The 17331-nt window shown below is 39.5% G+C and overlaps 1 protein-coding gene across 4 annotated transcripts in view; it reads left to right on the top strand.

Annotated features, from left to right (window-relative positions):
- Positions 1 to 15328: 15328 nt before the first annotated feature.
- Positions 15329 to 17331, top strand: part of TLE5 (TLE family member 5, transcriptional modulator) — a 22903-nt gene continuing 20900 nt past the window's right edge. For 2 of the 4 annotated variants that reach the window (XR_008400676.1, XR_008400677.1), the window contains exons 1-2: positions 15329 to 15594; positions 17289 to 17331. The exon at positions 17289 to 17331 is cut by the window's right edge and continues 55 nt beyond it. Coding sequence is in view for 2 of the 4 variants with exons in the window: in XM_053702860.1 (XP_053558835.1) it covers positions 15562 to 15594; positions 17289 to 17331 (76 nt within the window). In the remaining 2 variants the exon portion in view is untranslated. The remainder of the gene's footprint in view (positions 15595 to 17288) is intronic. The other 2 variants (XM_053702860.1, XM_053702861.1) reach the window with 2 other exon arrangements.

Below are 17331 nucleotides of genomic sequence, written 5' to 3'. Positions count from 1 at the left end.
CTGTTAATATGCATTATTGACGAAATGTCGTTTTGTGTCACAGACAAACGATTGCAAATACAGGAGCTAGAGAATAGTATTCGTTCCTCACGCAGACACGAAGACTGTTTAAAAATAGCCAAAAATAAAATGGAGGAATTTGCCCAAAACCTAGCCGCCTTAGATAAGCATAATATAGACTTAATCGCGCAGATACAAGATTTAAATAAACAGCTTGCGCAAAGCCAGAGAGAATTAAGCGATTTAAAAAGGTCATATTGCCATAATGAAAACCCTTATATTAACAGTGAGAATAATACAGATAATGCTAACTCCTTTAGCGAACGCGTCAGGGACGAGGTACAAAAATATATAGAACAATATAGACAAATGACCCCTAACGGGTCAGAAATAGATTTCCCAAATAGACAATCCCCTCAGGATGTAAATCCAGAAGACAGCTGTAGCGCAGCTGGCGCGGGGGAGGGAAACTCTAACAGAGAAGCCCAAAATAAGTCTGGTAAAGTCTATGATTCCCATAAAATAATCACCTTCGTACAACGCGCAGTACCTATATTCTCCAATAAGGGAACAACATCTGTAATTGATCATTTACAGGCTTTTGAAAATGCGTTAGCTATAATGAATGTTACAAGTGAGAAATTGAAAATTGAATTTCTGCCTTGGGTATTTGACAGTAAGCACCACAAATTCTTTGCTTCACTAAAGGATATGAATATTCATTCCTGGAATGGGGTAAAACAACAATGCAGAAAAGAATTCGGGCAATATCGCACTAAAACTGCCGCGAAAATAGCGGTATATGGTTTAAAGTGTCGTGCGAATCAGAGTCCAATCAAATTCCTTTCTGTATTGAAAAATGCGTACAGTATGGCTGAAGATAATCCCAAATTTGATGGCTCAGAATTTGTAAATTTATTTTTTGAAGCACTACCTACACCCATCAAAATCAACTTAGCTAGAGATTTTGATGAGGACTGCTCATTGGAATGGCTGATCAAAGAGAGTACAAAGTTATACTCTATTCAGCAGTCCAGTGAGCAGGGGGTTAAAAAGGAGTCAAAACCAAAAATTGTAGCAGAAACTAGGGTGTCACCTAACCCCCTCAATTTGGAGTCTAAAAAGAGAACTTATGCAGAGATGACCAGTCAAAACAGGCCATCTCCACAGAGGTTTAACTCTGCCCCCTCCCCTACACAGGTTGAGGCGCAGGGAGACTATAACCAAAGTGGGGGACATAATCAGGTGAATAATTATCCACAAAGAGAATACTCACCAAATAATTGGTATCCGCGCAAGGGTAGATACAATAGACAGCGAAGATATTCTCAGGGTAACCAGACACCCCAGGTATATAATGCTCCCCAAAGTACTAATGCTGAACAAGCTGAACCCCAGGGGCAACCACGCCAGAATAGAAATAATGGCCCTGATTCTGAGGGAACCCAATGGTCCAGGAATCATTACAATGGGGCACCAGGAGATAGACCCAGGGGTAGAGGTAACTTGTACAATCAGGTAGATATGCTGTTTACCCAGTTAAATCGGTTAAGCGAACAAATCGCTAATATGAGTAAAAAATCTATGGTTCAGCAACCGAACAATACTTTTTTAGGGGGACAGCCAGTGGTCAGCAGTGGACCACAGGCACAGTCATAAATACTGCAATATCATCTGAAGGGGAGAGATGTACAAAATGTAATAATAAATATCAATGATACTAATCATGTTCTCTCCCCACAGACCGAAAACGGACAATTTAGCTGTGATGACAGGCAACCTCATCCGGGAAAAACTAACAAACCTCTTCCTTTGCAGCACTCTCTTAACCTTATCTCCACAGATGCAGTACACAAGAATCCAGCCGAACCTGTCATAGCGGAAACAGGTAGGTATGAAGATTCTTCTGCATCAGAAAGCATGGCAAACTCAGGTAACACGTGGCGAAGCCCACAAATGTATGATAACGCCAACTTTATGTGTAAAATGGTAGAAACTGCAGGAAGGTATTATGTATTAGTTGAGCTGCAAGATTCAGTCTCCAACCCTATCAGGGGATTAATTGACACTGGGTCACAGGCAACTATCTTATCCCACAAATACTACACACAGCTAAATGAGCTAACACCCCACAAACCTAAAATAAAAGAATTTGACGGTTCTCTAATAGGTGTTGGGGTGACTCCCTAAAAGTCTACGGTACTGCCTGGTTAAAATTTAAATTGGGGAACAGGGTCATAAGACACCCTGTCATTATAGTGGATCTGCCAACTGATCGTTTAATTATTGGTAGTGATCTCCTGAAGCGATTAAGCACCATAATTGATTGCATAAATAATGTAATTTGGTCAGAAGTTAAACGGCCTATCAATTATGAAAAATCTGGTATATCTCGCGCCCGACATAGCTGTCACGTGGTGGAAGAGAAACCAGATGCTGTGGAAATTCATTTCAGGAATAACTCTGTACCTGAAATCACTATTCTACAAATAGATGATCAGACTCCTTTTAGTGGCTCTGATGGTAATACTTTTAAAATTTCGCCAGGAAAGATAGCGAATATTTCCCTAGATGGCGATGTATTAACCATATCACTCCACAAGGGGGATCATAAAATCCCTAAGGGGGGAGGCCACGCTCAATACCTCACAGGGATTGAGAGAGTTAAAGAGGATCTATTTATCCCTATACAAGTACATGACCTTGGTAAAGCCAAGTATGCTAAAATAAACTTAAAACAGGAAGCTAGCTATATAAGCAAAGGTTTATTAGCGCAAATAGCTGAACCTAAAGTGATTAAATATCTTTCTCCCCAAGACCACAGTGTCAACGGCCTGGATGACAGGTCTGAAAGCTATAACATCACAGCTAAATGCTTATTATCTATCTCTATTGGTAATAAGTCAGTGAAGCACCTGTTTTTAGTTTTAAATACTACCCATAATCAAATATACATTGGCAATGATATCTTACATAGATATGCCATACAAATAGATTTGATTAATTCTTGCCTCTGGAGCAGGTTAAAGGGGGACCCTGAAGTATTTCAGGATGAAAATGCAGCCCTAAAATCAAACCAGCAATTGCCATATGCTGTGAATATGCAGGTGTCTAGCGATGTTATAATTCCTGCTGGGGCTGATAAATTTCTTTTACCCTTACAGGTAAAGAGAGATCAGAAATTAAAAACTTCTGAAACACTGATCTGCCTCTCCCATAGAATACAAAATCTGGGTGTCACAGTAACCTACACTCCTATGGTGAATATTGGAACTGCTCCCATACATATTGTTGTGCATAACATGACCCCACAGGATATAACATTATCCAAGGGAACTACCATAGGATATGCACTGGAATCAAGTTATTACACTTTTGGATTCCAGAATAATGTAATTGGGCTAATACCTGAAGGATACTTAACTGAAGAACAATTAATAGAACAATCCTTTGCATCTATACCAGAGGGTCTATTTAATATTCAGTCTATTTATCCCTTCTGCTCAGAGGAAGGCATCTATAAAATTGAAGAAGCCTCTCTAGCTTCCAATACCCAGAGTCATGGGAGCAATGTAAACTATAACCAAGGGGATCTCACCTCTAGGTTGGAAGAAGCCTATGAAATAGGACAGCCTGAAATCTTTCCAGGATTTCAACAAATAGTCGAAGAGCAAATATCCTTAGCTAATGGCTGTTCCAGCGATGATGAACGCCAACAGCTGCGAGAACTCCTGATGGAGTACAAGGATATTTTTGCTAAGGATTCTTATGACTGTGGTACTACAGACTTGCACATTGCAAGAATACAAACAGATCCCGATGCACCACCTGTATTAGTCAAACAATACAGACTTCCCTTAGCCTCATATGATTCTCTTGCAGAGATCATAAGGAATTTGGAAGAAAGAGGTATTATCAGACAGGTGCACAGCTCTTATAATAATACTATTCTAGGTGTCCTTAAGCCCAATGGACAATGGCGTTTGTGTGCTGACTTAAGACAGCTAAACAAACGAGTATACATGTCTGGCTGGCCTGTACCATACATTGACAAGTGCCTAGCACAAATGCAGGGATCCAAAATATTCACTGCCATTGATTGTGCACAGGGATATTGGACCATAAAGGTACATGAAGAGGACCAATATAAGCTAGCATTCTCCTTCCAAAAGGTTCAGTATGCATTTCAAAGACTTCCTTTTGGATACATAAATTCTGGACATGAATTTGCTGTATTCATGCATAAGGCTATGCCTGATGCACTGGAAAGGGGGACCTTATCTTATGTTGATGATGTTTTAATCAAAAGCACAGACTTTGAAAAACACGTCGCAGAGCTTAAACACATCCTCAGCCAACTTAAAAGGGCAGGTGTCAAATTATCCCTACAAAAATCTCAATGGTGCCGCACTTGTGTAAACTTCTTGGGACATGAAGTTACCTCTGAAGGATTAAATCCCCAGAAGAAAAAGGTAGAAGCTATAGTGAATTCTAAAAACCCAACTAACTTAAAGGAATTGAGATCATTCCTGGGTATGACAAATTATTCTCGCAAATTCATTGATAATTATGCGGAATTAGCTAAACCACTACTACTTCTTCTAAAGAAAGATGTGAAATGGCACTGGAGTGAGTCTCAAGAGACAGCCATCAGAGAGCTGAAGAGAAAACTCACTCAAGCACCTTGCTTAGCGTACCCTGAAGGTGGTAAACCTTTCTTCTTAGAGACAGGTTACACAGATATAAGCATGAGTGCTGTTTTATACCAAAAGCATGATAATTTGAACAAAGCCATTGCTTATGCGAGCAAAAACCTATCCCCAGTAGAAATAAAATTTAGCGATTGCGAAAAAGCCCTCTTATCTACTGTATGGGCTCTACAAAATTTCCGCAGCTATATACAGGGCGAGAAAATTATTGTAGAAACGGCCCACCAGCCTTTGCTATATTTGCAAAGTGAGAGAATAAGAGATGGGAATTTGTCAAATAGCCGCATAATAGCGTGGACTCTTTCCTTACAAGGCTGGCCATTAGAAATTCGCTACAAGTAGAATAAAAAGAATCCAGTCGCACAAGGGCTTGCTGAGCTCCACGACTGTACTGCTAGAGATCCTGGGGAAGAATTATCAGAAGATGATTTTCTGGAGGAACAATTGCTTTCCCCATATAAAATATACAATGAGGACCATTGTCAAACATTACCTTGGGTGTATGTTGATGGTTGTTCTTACCATGCCACTATTGGTAATGAGCGCAGATTAGTCGCTGGCATTGGTATAACTGGGGCAAATGGATTCCCAAATATATCTATAGGTTTCAACATTGGACCAAGATCCAGTCAAGTTGCAGAACTAACTGCTGTTTTCAAAACCATTGAAATGGCTATTGAACATGGTATTCATGAATTTGTGATCATAACTGACTCAAATTATGTGCGCGACAGTTTTGTTGAATACCTGCCAACCTGGAAAAGGAATGGCATGCAGAAAAGCAATAACAAACCAGTCAAGCATCGCAAGTTGTTCTGCGAGATTGATAATCTGGTGGTATCCAATGATTTAACCATACACTGGAAAAAGACCAAGGGTCATTCCAGAGTTCTAGGTCCGGATAAGGAAGGAAATGATCTTGCGGATTCGTTAGCCAAACAAGGAGCCATAACTGGAAAACTCCTTAATATTGACCACTTAATGGGTGCAATTCAGGTAGAAGCCATTACCAGAAACCAGGCAAAACAACAGAGTGAGCCTAACTTGGTACAATGGAGTCAGGATTCTCCTAGTGAGGACCTGATCACTAGTCAAAAAGAAGACCCCATTGTAGGCATCTTCTATAAACACATAGAAGATCCTGAAAGCAACCCCATCTCAAAAGATGATTGTATTGGCAAGGAAGATCTTAGAATCTTAATAAAATCTAGATCACAATTCAAGTTACAGGATGGTTTGTTAATTAGAACTTCCAAAACTGGCATCCAGCAGTGGGTAGTACCCACCAAGTTCAGAGGTCTAATGCTTCAACATGCCCATGATGCTCCCACATCTGGTCATAGTGGTGCCAAACTCACATATGAAATATTACGTGATTATGCTTTTTGGCCACACATGTTGAAAGATGTTCAAACCTACTGTCAAGGGTGTTTAATCTGCCCACAGTTTCAACCCACTGCACCAACGCATAGAGCGCCATTGCAGAAAAGGGGGATGGTAATGCCATGGTCAGATATACAAATTGATTTTATTAGTCCGGTAATCAAGAGGTAACAAGTACATGTTAACAGTGACATGCCTGTTCACTAAATGGGTAGAGTGCATTAGTGCACCTAACAATAGTGCTGAAACATGTGCAGCATTGCTCATCAACCATGTATTTTCCAGATTTGGTGTGCCCCAAAGAATCGAATCAGATCGGGGAACCCACTTCACTAGCGAAGTGATGACCAAAATGTGGAAAATACTAGGGGTTAAAAGAAAGCTCCATATTGCTTATAGAGCTGCCTCAAGTGGTGGTGTAGAGCGTTACAACCAGTCCATTGTTAAAATCCTCAAAAAGTTTGTGAGTGAAACGGGTAGAGACTGGGATGTAAAACTACCTCTAGTCTTAATGGCATTAAGAGCAACTCCAAGTAGTGCTACCAAGATGTCACCTTTTGAACTGATGACTGGTAGAAGAATGATTCTACCTCAGCATCTACTGTACCGTACATCAGACCAAAATTTGATAAACGCTGCCAATACACATCAATATGTGGAGAACCTAAGAAAGCACCTACAATATGCATTTGCATTTGCTCAAAGGAATTTAGAAAGAGCCGCAACTCCCACTAAAACCTATTATGATCTCAAAACGTCCAAAAAGGAATATGAAATAAATGATAAAGTTTATCTTTATAACTTTGGAAGAGGTCAGGTTAGGGAGAAGAAATTTCTACCCTCATGGAAAGGTCCTTTCGTCATTACTGACAAAATATCTCCAGTGGCCTATAAAATAAGGATCCCCAAAAATGAAAGTTTCATAGATAAATGGGTCCATATCAATCAACTGCGGGCATGTCATCCCAGATCCCAACTACAAGTCATAGAGGGAGAATGAGGTGTCATATCCCCAAATGAACTAAAGACATACTGTAGTTTAAAGATGCCTAACTGATAAACATGAAGGCTCAAAATAACAAACTTCCTACATAAGAGACTGTCTATGAGGTATACGGTTGATCCTCATCAAATACCACTGACTTTAAGCCAATTCAAATACATGTGTCCTACATCTATTTGAAGTTGGAAGGGGGATTTATGTCAAGGTATATGTGAGATTAATAAATATATATTTTAATCATATATTTCAAGATTAATAAATCTGTATCTTTGATCAGATATTTCACTGATCAGTAAAAAAAAAAACTCATTGCATTCAGAAGAACTGACTAAACAGACAGTTTTAGTTCTCCCCCACTTCTTCAATTGCACAGGAGACATTCCTGGCTAAAATGAGAACAAAGGATTATTTCTGGAAGATCTCACACTCTCAATATGCTAAATTATGCAATTGTATAATTTAGCAAGGAACTTAAAATTAACACAGTTTCAGGAACCTCTGTATGATTGCCTGGGAACCAATGTTAAATGACAGCACTTTGATACATAGAACAGGACACAGGCCCATATATGAATTTCCTCCAAGGGAGATGCCGATCCGTCTGAAGAAATGTGAGAACTGCAAGCATTTTTCAAAAGGAACTGGTAATTAGCACCGATTTGTTTGAGTGGCTCATGCTGTGTGGCTGATAACACCAGAATACACGTGACACAGACACTGTGTCTGGGGTTAGGATAACAGAGAAAGCACATGACTTACATTATGATTTCAAAATAACTATTTAGATTTCAAATAAAATATAATTCCAGGAAAATATATATATTTTAATGGATATGAGATGTATATTTATGTGATATCAAATATTAACATCTAAATATATATATATGGAAAGTAAAAGAGTGAATGATATATATATATATATATATATATATATATATATATATATATATATATATATGTATATTTTGAAGGCATGAATATCTTAGCCTCTGTGTTTTTAAGAATATAAATAAATATTTGTGGACCTAAAAGTAAATGATTAATGATACTTAATCTTGTTTCAGATGGACCATGGACATATGAATGCCTGGATCATTTCTAATAATTATTTCTATTTTTATTGCAGACAACCATTGGTCATGGGCATCAATCTATGCACTTAGAAAGAGATGGAATGACTGCATGAAAGTCATATCATATAAATGTAAAATAAATGTTTATAAAGTTTTAAATACATCTCTTAAAATATAGTGAGATGAAGATATGGAAGTTACTTTGATGTGATATGACTATGAAATATAAACTTTCTGTAAGGCTAAATGAAATATAAATTATTTTAATATAATGTTAGATATTTGATGTTTCATATCAAAATGATCAGAAAATTCATTAAGATATAACTTATCCAAAACAAATATTGTGAATAGTTGTTGCAGTAAATTATGATAAAATGAATAACCATTTCATAGAAGTACTGATTTAAGTTGTTTAAAAATGTTCAGAAATGTTGTGCGTGTATTGCTGTGTTGTATGTCCGCTGCCACCTGGTGTTATGTTGAGAGAACTACAGCCAGAAAGCCTTTTTGGCTGTTGGGAATGAGATATTCCAATGACAAGGGACAAGGCTCCGTGGGCGTTTCCAATATTCACCAATGACTGAGAACAATCAAAAACGGGGAGGGGTGAGATCAGATGATTTAAACCCCAGCATAGAGACTGAAAGGGGGTTGTGTTGTGTTGACTGATCCAGAAAGGAATAACTGCTGCAGTTATTATTAAAGCACACACCTACTATTGGACTCCATATGCGTTATCCCCAAATTTTGAAATTTCTGAGGTGAAATTGGATCTGTTGCGAAACATTGGAAACTGGATTGCTGTTTTATGATGTATACAAAAGTTTTATTGTAAGATAAGTCATATGCATAGCCTTTACAGTTAATAGATTTAAAGAGCAGATTATACTTTTAACCTGTATGCCATTGTTTCAGATAGCTCTTAGCCTGCCTATTTGTATACAAGCATTTAAAGTAAGCATTTACTATTGCAGTTAAATAGCAGAATATATATATTATCCTATTGCTTAAGAGCACAGTTTAAAATTGTATTGTTTGGATGTTAAAAGATTTGTAAATAAGGCTGTTTTTTTTTTTTTAAGATAAGCGTGTATGAATTTTGCATAGCATATTTAAATAGTTTTCAAGTGCATATAATATTATTTCATTTCCTTTTATTGCAAATTTATTTCAATATGTTCATTGATATTAACTAAATAAAAGAATTCAGATATTTATATTAATTGTATGGTCTAGTAAGTGCATGTTGATTAAGGATTTCTATTTTTAAGGAAAATTATTATTTGTATTGTGATTATAACCCTGCCATAAGCTGATATATTATTTGTATAGCACTACTAAGATTTTCATAAATATACTGACAGCTATGTAGTGTTTGTGTATCTGCCTGTATAAGTGTATGCTATGTAGTATGTGTGTGTGTGTGTGTGTGTATCTGCATGTATAAGTGTATACTATGTAATGTGTGTGTATCTGGATGTGTAAGTGTATGCTATGTAGTGTGTGTTTATCTGCATGTATAAGTGTAAGCTATGTAGTGTGTGTGTGTGTATCTGCATGTATAAGTGTAAGCTATGTAGTGTGTGTGTATCTGCATGTATAAGTATATGCTATGTAGTGTGTGTTTTTGTGTATTTGCTGTGTGTGTACATGTATATCTTTAGCTTGTGTTACTGTGCATTTTTGCTGACTTTAAAGGCTAGAATCTATAATATTAATGGGGAATGCAGAGAGCAGTTTTAAAGAATCTATTATTAAATGTCCAATTGAGATAAAAAAATATTTAGCACTGTTTCTGCAAAGGCTAATTAAATAAAGAGCTCACATAGCTATACCAGTGGTTTGAGAGTGTTAGAGTGAAAGTTTGTGTGTGTGGGGGGAGAGTGTTAGAGTAAGAGTGTATAATGTGAATAATACATAGGGTTGCAACTTGCCAGGTGTCCAGTATTCAACCGGACAGTCCAGTATTTTAGCAAGTTGTCCAGTAAAATCTTCACAAAATCCTTGAAACTTGAATGTCCATTTTGTTTTATAGCCCCTGAGTGTTAAATGTAAAAGGCATTCTGTCATGAGATGCAGGACACATCATAGAAGGTACAACGCTATTTTATTACAGAGCATAGAAGTAAACAGCTTGTAGAATGTATCTAATTTAGTAACTGCAACATAGACTAATAACAGCTATAAGCCACAGTCCCATCCGGTGACATCCCCTCCCACTCTCATCACATCTTCCCCTTTTTCAAAGGACAAAGCATACATTTATTTTTTTTAGAGTACAACAAATAACAAGGTATACAAGAAGCATACAAAAATAGTTTTGTTTACTGTATAACAAATACCAAGTTAAAGAGAATATATATGAACAACAAGAAATACAATCCTGACTTGAACATTGGGGTAGACTACCCTAGACTTTGGGATTATTCTGCCCATTATTCTAGTCACAGCTCTAACTAGTGCTAATCCCGATAGTGGGCTGGAAGTTTCACAACTCTTCCACTTGACGTAATTTTACATGAACTGTCCTCTGATACAGAAGAAGGTGATTGAGAGTCTGCTGGAAGCAAAGAAGTATCCCCGCTGTGATCTTGCTGAGAGGAAGACACCCCTCTTAAAACAGGGAATCCCACCGGTGGTGGCTCTGAGGCATCCAGTCCCAAACTCTCAGGTACTGGCTGAAGTTGTCTTCTATTTCGACGTGTGACTGTCCCTCCGTCAGTAAGGACTACATAAGACCTTGCTTCTGGAGAGCATCCAATTACCATAGCAGGCGTCTTCCATTTCTTCTCATCATCCAGTTTAACTCTGACACTTTGCCCCACATTCAGCTCCTGCAAGGGCCTCACAGGGTGTTTTCTGTCGAAGAAGAATTGATAACCCCTTTTAACCTCTTCATCCCTCCTAAGGACCTCATCCCGAGGAACAGAGCTGGTTGGCTGGAAGACACCCACAGAGGGTAAAGTTGTGTGTATCTGACTTCCTAGCATCAGCTGTGCCGGGCTAAAACCCGTGGCTTGGATGGGAGTCGCCCTATAGGCCAAAAGAGCTAGGTACGGCTTAGATTGCTTCAAAATGAACTTTGTTGTTTGAACTGCCATTTCAGCCATTTCATTGGCCTGCGGGTAATGTTGGCTTGACGTAGAATGGACAAAATCATATTCACTGCTGAAAGAACTGAATCCATGGAAGCAAACTGCATTCCGTTATCACTCCATCGGTATGTGAACAAGCTCTTGAGAAGAGTGATAACGGCTTGACTGGTGATCTCATTCAAAGGTGCAATCTCCACATACCTGGAATAGTAGTCAATTACGACTAGGTACTTCTTCCCATGCAGTTCACACAAATCTGCAGCTATTTTCTGCCATGGGCCTGCAGGCAGCAGAGTAGAAATCAAGGGCTCCCTTCTCTGAGTAGGCCGGTGTTCCCAGCAAAAGGCACATTTTGACACGTGGCTTGCAATGTCGGAACTGATCCCAAGCCACCATACTGCCATAGCTGCCCTTTCTCTGCACTTTGTAATGCCCAAGTGGCCATCATGAATCCTTCTTAACATCTCCTGCCGCATGCTAACAGGAATAACAATGCGGTCCTGGAACAGCACCAACCTATCCAGCTCCGTGAGCTGCAACTTCTCTGACTGGTAAGAACTTAAAGATATCCAGGCTGCCCGGCTCTCGGGCCAACCTTCTTTTATGTACTTAATAACTTCTTGCAGGTCTGTATCTAAACGTGTCTCCTTTCTTATTTGCTCTAGCTTTCCTGACGAAATGGATTTGGATGCCAGAAATGAATCCACATACACTTTCACATCTGATTCCGTTGAAGATTCTTCAGCAGCAGCCATCGGGAGCCTGGAAAGTGTATCTGCCACTACCAGTTGTTTCCCTGCCACATGCACTGCCTGAACGTTGAACCTGAGCACCCTCATCAGAAGTACCTGGCATCTTAGGGGTGTTTTGTCAATATCATAGGAGTTGATCAGAGGGACTAGCAGTTTATGGTCAGTCTCAAGACTAAATTTCTCTAAACCCACTAGGTAACGCTGGAAGCGCTCACAGGCTCAAACTGCAGCCAGGCACTCTTTTTCAATTTTAGCGTATTTTGACTCAGCAGCCATCAGTGAATGGGAACAGTAGGCAACGGGCTGTAGTCTGTTCTAATTCAATTGCAGGAGGGTGGCCCTTAGCCCAGGGGTCAGCAACCTTCGGCTCCCAGATGTTTTGTAACTACATTTCCCATGATGCTCAGATAGCCTAAAGAGTGTCTCAGCATCGTGGGAAATGTAGTTCCAAAACATCTGGGAGCCGAAGGTTGCTGACCCCTGCCCTAGCCCATAACTGCTCGCATCAGCTCTAACCACAGTCTTTTTAGAAGGGTCATAGAACCCTAACACTGGGGCAGAACCCAGCAAGGACTTGACCTGTACAAAAGCTTCTTCCTGTGGAGTACCCCATACCCAGGCAACATCTTTCTTAAACAACTTTGTGATAGGGTGCAGTACTGTGGATAGATCTGGAAGAAACCTGCCCACATAATTCACAAGGCCCAATATTTGTCTCAGCTCGTGTACATCAGAAGGACTTTTTATCTGTTCAATAGCAAGGATTTTAACAGGGTCCGGCTTGATGCCATCTCCATTGATGATATGCCCAAAGTAACATAACTTAGATTTTCTGAAATGGCAATTCTCTTTATTTAATTTCCCCCGGACTCTCTAATGGTCTGCAGCACGCAGCTCAATCGCTGATCGTGTTCTTCCAATGTAGACCCATACACGTCGTTCATGACAACTGCCGTGTCCTCGTGGTCCCTTAGGAGGGAACTCATCTCTCTTTGAAAGATTTCAGGAGCAGAGGATATTCCGAAGGGGAGTCTGCAGACGCAAAACCGACCTACCAGTGTAATGAAGGTGGTCAGTTTGCGGGACTGTGGATCCAATGTAGAGAAGAACTTCGCCCCAGACAGTTTTGGAGCTATGTCTTCAAGCGTCGGCAGCACATATCTCTCTCTCTTCACCGCCTTATTCAGTCTTTTTAAGTCTATGCAGATGCGTTCCTTCCCGTTTTTCTTTGCAACAGGCACAATGGGGGCACACCAGTCAGTTGCTTCAACAACCTCTTCAACAATATTCTTCATACGCAGAAGTTCCTTCTCCACTTGAGGCATGAGCGGAAATGGAATTCTATGAGGGGTGGTAATGCTGTATGGGACTGCATCACTTTTAAGTGATATTCGGACTGGGTTGCAACTCAGTAGGCCCAATTCACCAAACATGTCTTCCAAAATCTCATTCACTCTGGCGACAAGGCACAAACCACAGGCTGCTTTCCTGCTCAATAGGTTGTTAACACACTGGCCTCTAATTACATATACCCACATGGTGAATTTCCTCTGCTTGTACTCACAGCTGGCAAGAATTTTTCATGCAAAATCGATGCGACCACCAGGACTATGAACTTTTGTTGTAACTTTCCCCAGCTGAGGCTGTCGAGGCAGTTTTATGAATGCTGCAAGGGACATAACAGTGATGTCTGCTCCTGTGTCAATCTTGAAGGCAACCTTGGTTCCTATTACAGTAAGGGTAACCCGCCAATCTTCGTGTGAACCAGAACATTCAACTACAAAGGACATTTCTTGACTGTCCTGGTCACTATCCACGTGCATCTCCTTAATGTATTCAGTTTTACACGCCACTTCAAAATGGTCCATTCGGTTACACTTTCTACATCTTTTATCTTTAGCGGGGCTTATGACATTCTGATCATGGGTACGGTTACACCGCGTGCAGCGAGCCTGCTGCACCCATCCGCTTCTTGGCCTATCTGTTGCCCTTGGTCTACCGCTCACATTGTGCCTTTCACATGCAGCTCTCCTGAACTGCTGCACTTCATCCACAATACTCTCAGACTTCAGATCAGCACTTTGCTCTTTCACCAGTTCACTCTGGCAGCCATCCTAATAGCCCCATCTAATGTTAATTCAGCCTCTAACTGTAGCTTCAGTGAGACCTCAGCATCTGCAATTCCTATGACTATTCTGTCTGATTTGCTCTTCTTTAGCAACACCAAACTCACAGAATTCAGCTAGTTCATACAGGCTGCGCACAAATGACTCCACAGATTCTCCCACACGCTGAGCATGTTTGTGAAAACAAGCCCTCTCATGAATCACATTTCTTTTGGGTACAAAGTGAGCACTGAGTTTGTTCATAACTATTTCAAAGTCAAATTCTTCCCCTTCTTGGAAAGTAAAGGCATTGAACACTGGCTCCACATCTTTCCACATAGAGTATAAAAGAGAATGAACTTCTACTTCACCACTCTCCTTGTCCAGCTTGGAAGCAATTCTGAAGTGTTGAAACCGCTGACGTCATGTGGGCCAAGCTGCAGGCTGAGAGAAATCAAAAGGCTCAGGTTGGGTAAACTTCGACATCGTCATTACTCAGGAAACAGAAGCGCAGGCAAGTACTTCTGACACCATGTCATGAGATGCAGGACATAGCATAGAAGGTACAACGCTATTTTATTGCAGAGCATAGAAGTAAACAGCTTGTACAATATATCTAACTTAGTAACTGCGACATAGACTAATAACGGCTATAAGCCACGCCCCTATCTGGTGACATCACCTCCCACTCTCATCACACCTTCTATGCCTCAATGCTTTACAAATATGGAGCAAAAAGAAGTAAGGGTAATTATACTGTTACATGTGTTACAGTTACTGGCAACCAATTATTGATTAATATGTTACTGAAAGCTGATAGGTAAAATGACTGCTTAGTTTTCAAATATATATATGGTAGGATCAAGAGTGGGGTCTAAAGTAGAGCTTTGGTGGGCATTGTGTGACCCCAAAGACCATTGTGCTCAGTCACTTACATATTGTCTAATATTCTTTTATGAAGGACAACTGGCAACCCTACATATATATTAATATTTGTGTTAATATTTTAAATTGTTAGAAAAGTAATCTATCTGCTGATATGTATCTCAAATATATCTTTATCAATCTAATCAATCAATATTATCTATTCTATATATCTATAATCTATCTATCTAATCTATCATTATTATACATCTCTATATGTTACTTTCATAAATCTAACCTATAATAAATGTCTCTGGTGGCCCGCAGGGGGAGCCCGCGGGTAACTAAGCTGCAGCCGCCATTAAACAAAAGGATACCGAACAGACACCGGAGACCAAGAGGGGACAGGCCAGGGACCAGAGATCAGACACCGCGCGGGAAGTGGCTGTGCAGCACAAGAAACCAGGGCCTGAGGGGAGGGAGCTACTGGCAGAGGATCAGAAAAAGACGGGATTGGGAGCACTAAGGCCGGGCAGAGGACCAGGAGAGGCCGGAGCCCGGGCCTGGGTGGGATATGATGTTTAATCAAAGCAGCAGCCGGCATTCGGTGAGGAAGCTATTGGGAGATCGTGTGCAGTTATGCATAATGCGTATATAGAGCGTGGCCTTTTCCTTTTACATCCTAACGCTATGATGCATATTTACATATACGCAGTACACACTGGCTCCTTTTATAGTAGTACAGTATTGTTGCAGTGTGCAAGTGCGGTAAACGTACATAATATTAAACGATTGTTTTCTAAATTATGTAATGGCTGTGTGTGCGTGCCCCATTTTGTCTCTAGGTTACTGACAGTGCATATAGCACAGCAGCACTATGCCTCATCACAACATAGGGAGACTAATATTCTCCCTATTTTTAAGACTTCAGAATATTCTTTGATACACGTTTAGCATCCATCATTTAACAGAAATATATATACATAATAGCTTTTTGGGGAAATTGTAAGGTTTATTTAGCAAACCCTGAGTTTCCTTTTTTTTTTTTTTTTTTATAAAATACTATTAGAAACACCACATTTTTGCTACATAAAAAAATGCTGTGATAAACTAAACCTTGATGAGTGTTAGACATGTTTTCCACTAGAAAATGTGTGTAAATACATAAGATTGCACTACCTTATACAGTGTTATTTTATAAATGGGTTAATGTTTTGGCCCATTTGTTAAAAATAAATTTTGATCCTATTTGTTTGTTCTAAGCAAATTTAGAATATTTGCAGAACATTCAACATTTTGTTTCTACAAACAACTGTTGGCTTTTATCAGAATACAGTATTATAAAGGATTACTGTAAAAAGATTTTTTGTATGTACAACGATTATATAAAAACATTTTTCAATATGAGACTAACAAAATGCACTTCCTTTCAATGTGAAACGATCCGTTTAACTTTTTTTTTTTTTTTTATATTTTTAGTCATGATGTAATGAACAACAACCCACTAATATGGTCTGTGCAATCGTTCATTGCTTCCTCCAATCAGCGGCCGTCTAGTTGCATATAATTAATATTTAATTGTCGGCTTGCGCATGCGCATTACACCCTTGAGCTTGCGCATCTGCTAGCCAATATCCAGGGATAGATGTCTTTAATGACGTTGTGCAAGTATGCACATTGCGGCTAAGTGCCGCCATATTCAAACCTGGGTTATCTGTCCGGATTGGACACCCAGCAACGGTACCCACTGAGTGGGTTTGGAAAATATTAAAAAAATTAAATATAACAGCGGCGAAAAGGTACATTTTTGAAAAGTGTATTTTTTTCAAATCTTTTAATTGATTTATGCTAAGTTTATTTTTGGTTACAGTGTCCCTTTAAATATTAGAATGGCAATGGATGTCAAGGGAATAATTTTTCTATCATACACGTGTAAAAACACAGACATCCCCTTACAACCATATGGCTAAGCATATGTCCCCATTGAATTGACCTGACATCTAAAGACTGTACATTTCATTATAGCAACATGTTTCTAAATCATATCTTTGAAAGAGGGGGGGGTGGAAAGTCAATCAAAAATTTAGATTTTGTTGGACTCATTAAGAACACTCCCACACATTATTTATAGTGTGAATTCTCTAGGGTTGGAGCAATTGTCACAATGGATAACTTTATTGCAAATAAACTTTGCACTCATCTGCAAAGTATTTGAACATTGTACTGTAATGTCAAGGACAGCAAGGGTGTGTTTCGAGAGGAGTGGGTTATGCACTGTCTTATCTCTTTCTTGTCCCCCAGGGCTCCTCTCACCTGCCCCAGCAACTAAAATTCACCACATCAG

This window comes from Bombina bombina, chromosome 2, assembly GCF_027579735.1.
Source record: "Bombina bombina isolate aBomBom1 chromosome 2, aBomBom1.pri, whole genome shotgun sequence".
NCBI lineage: Eukaryota > Metazoa > Chordata > Amphibia > Anura > Bombinatoridae > Bombina > Bombina bombina.
This window is presented reverse-complemented; position numbering and strand designations above follow the sequence as displayed.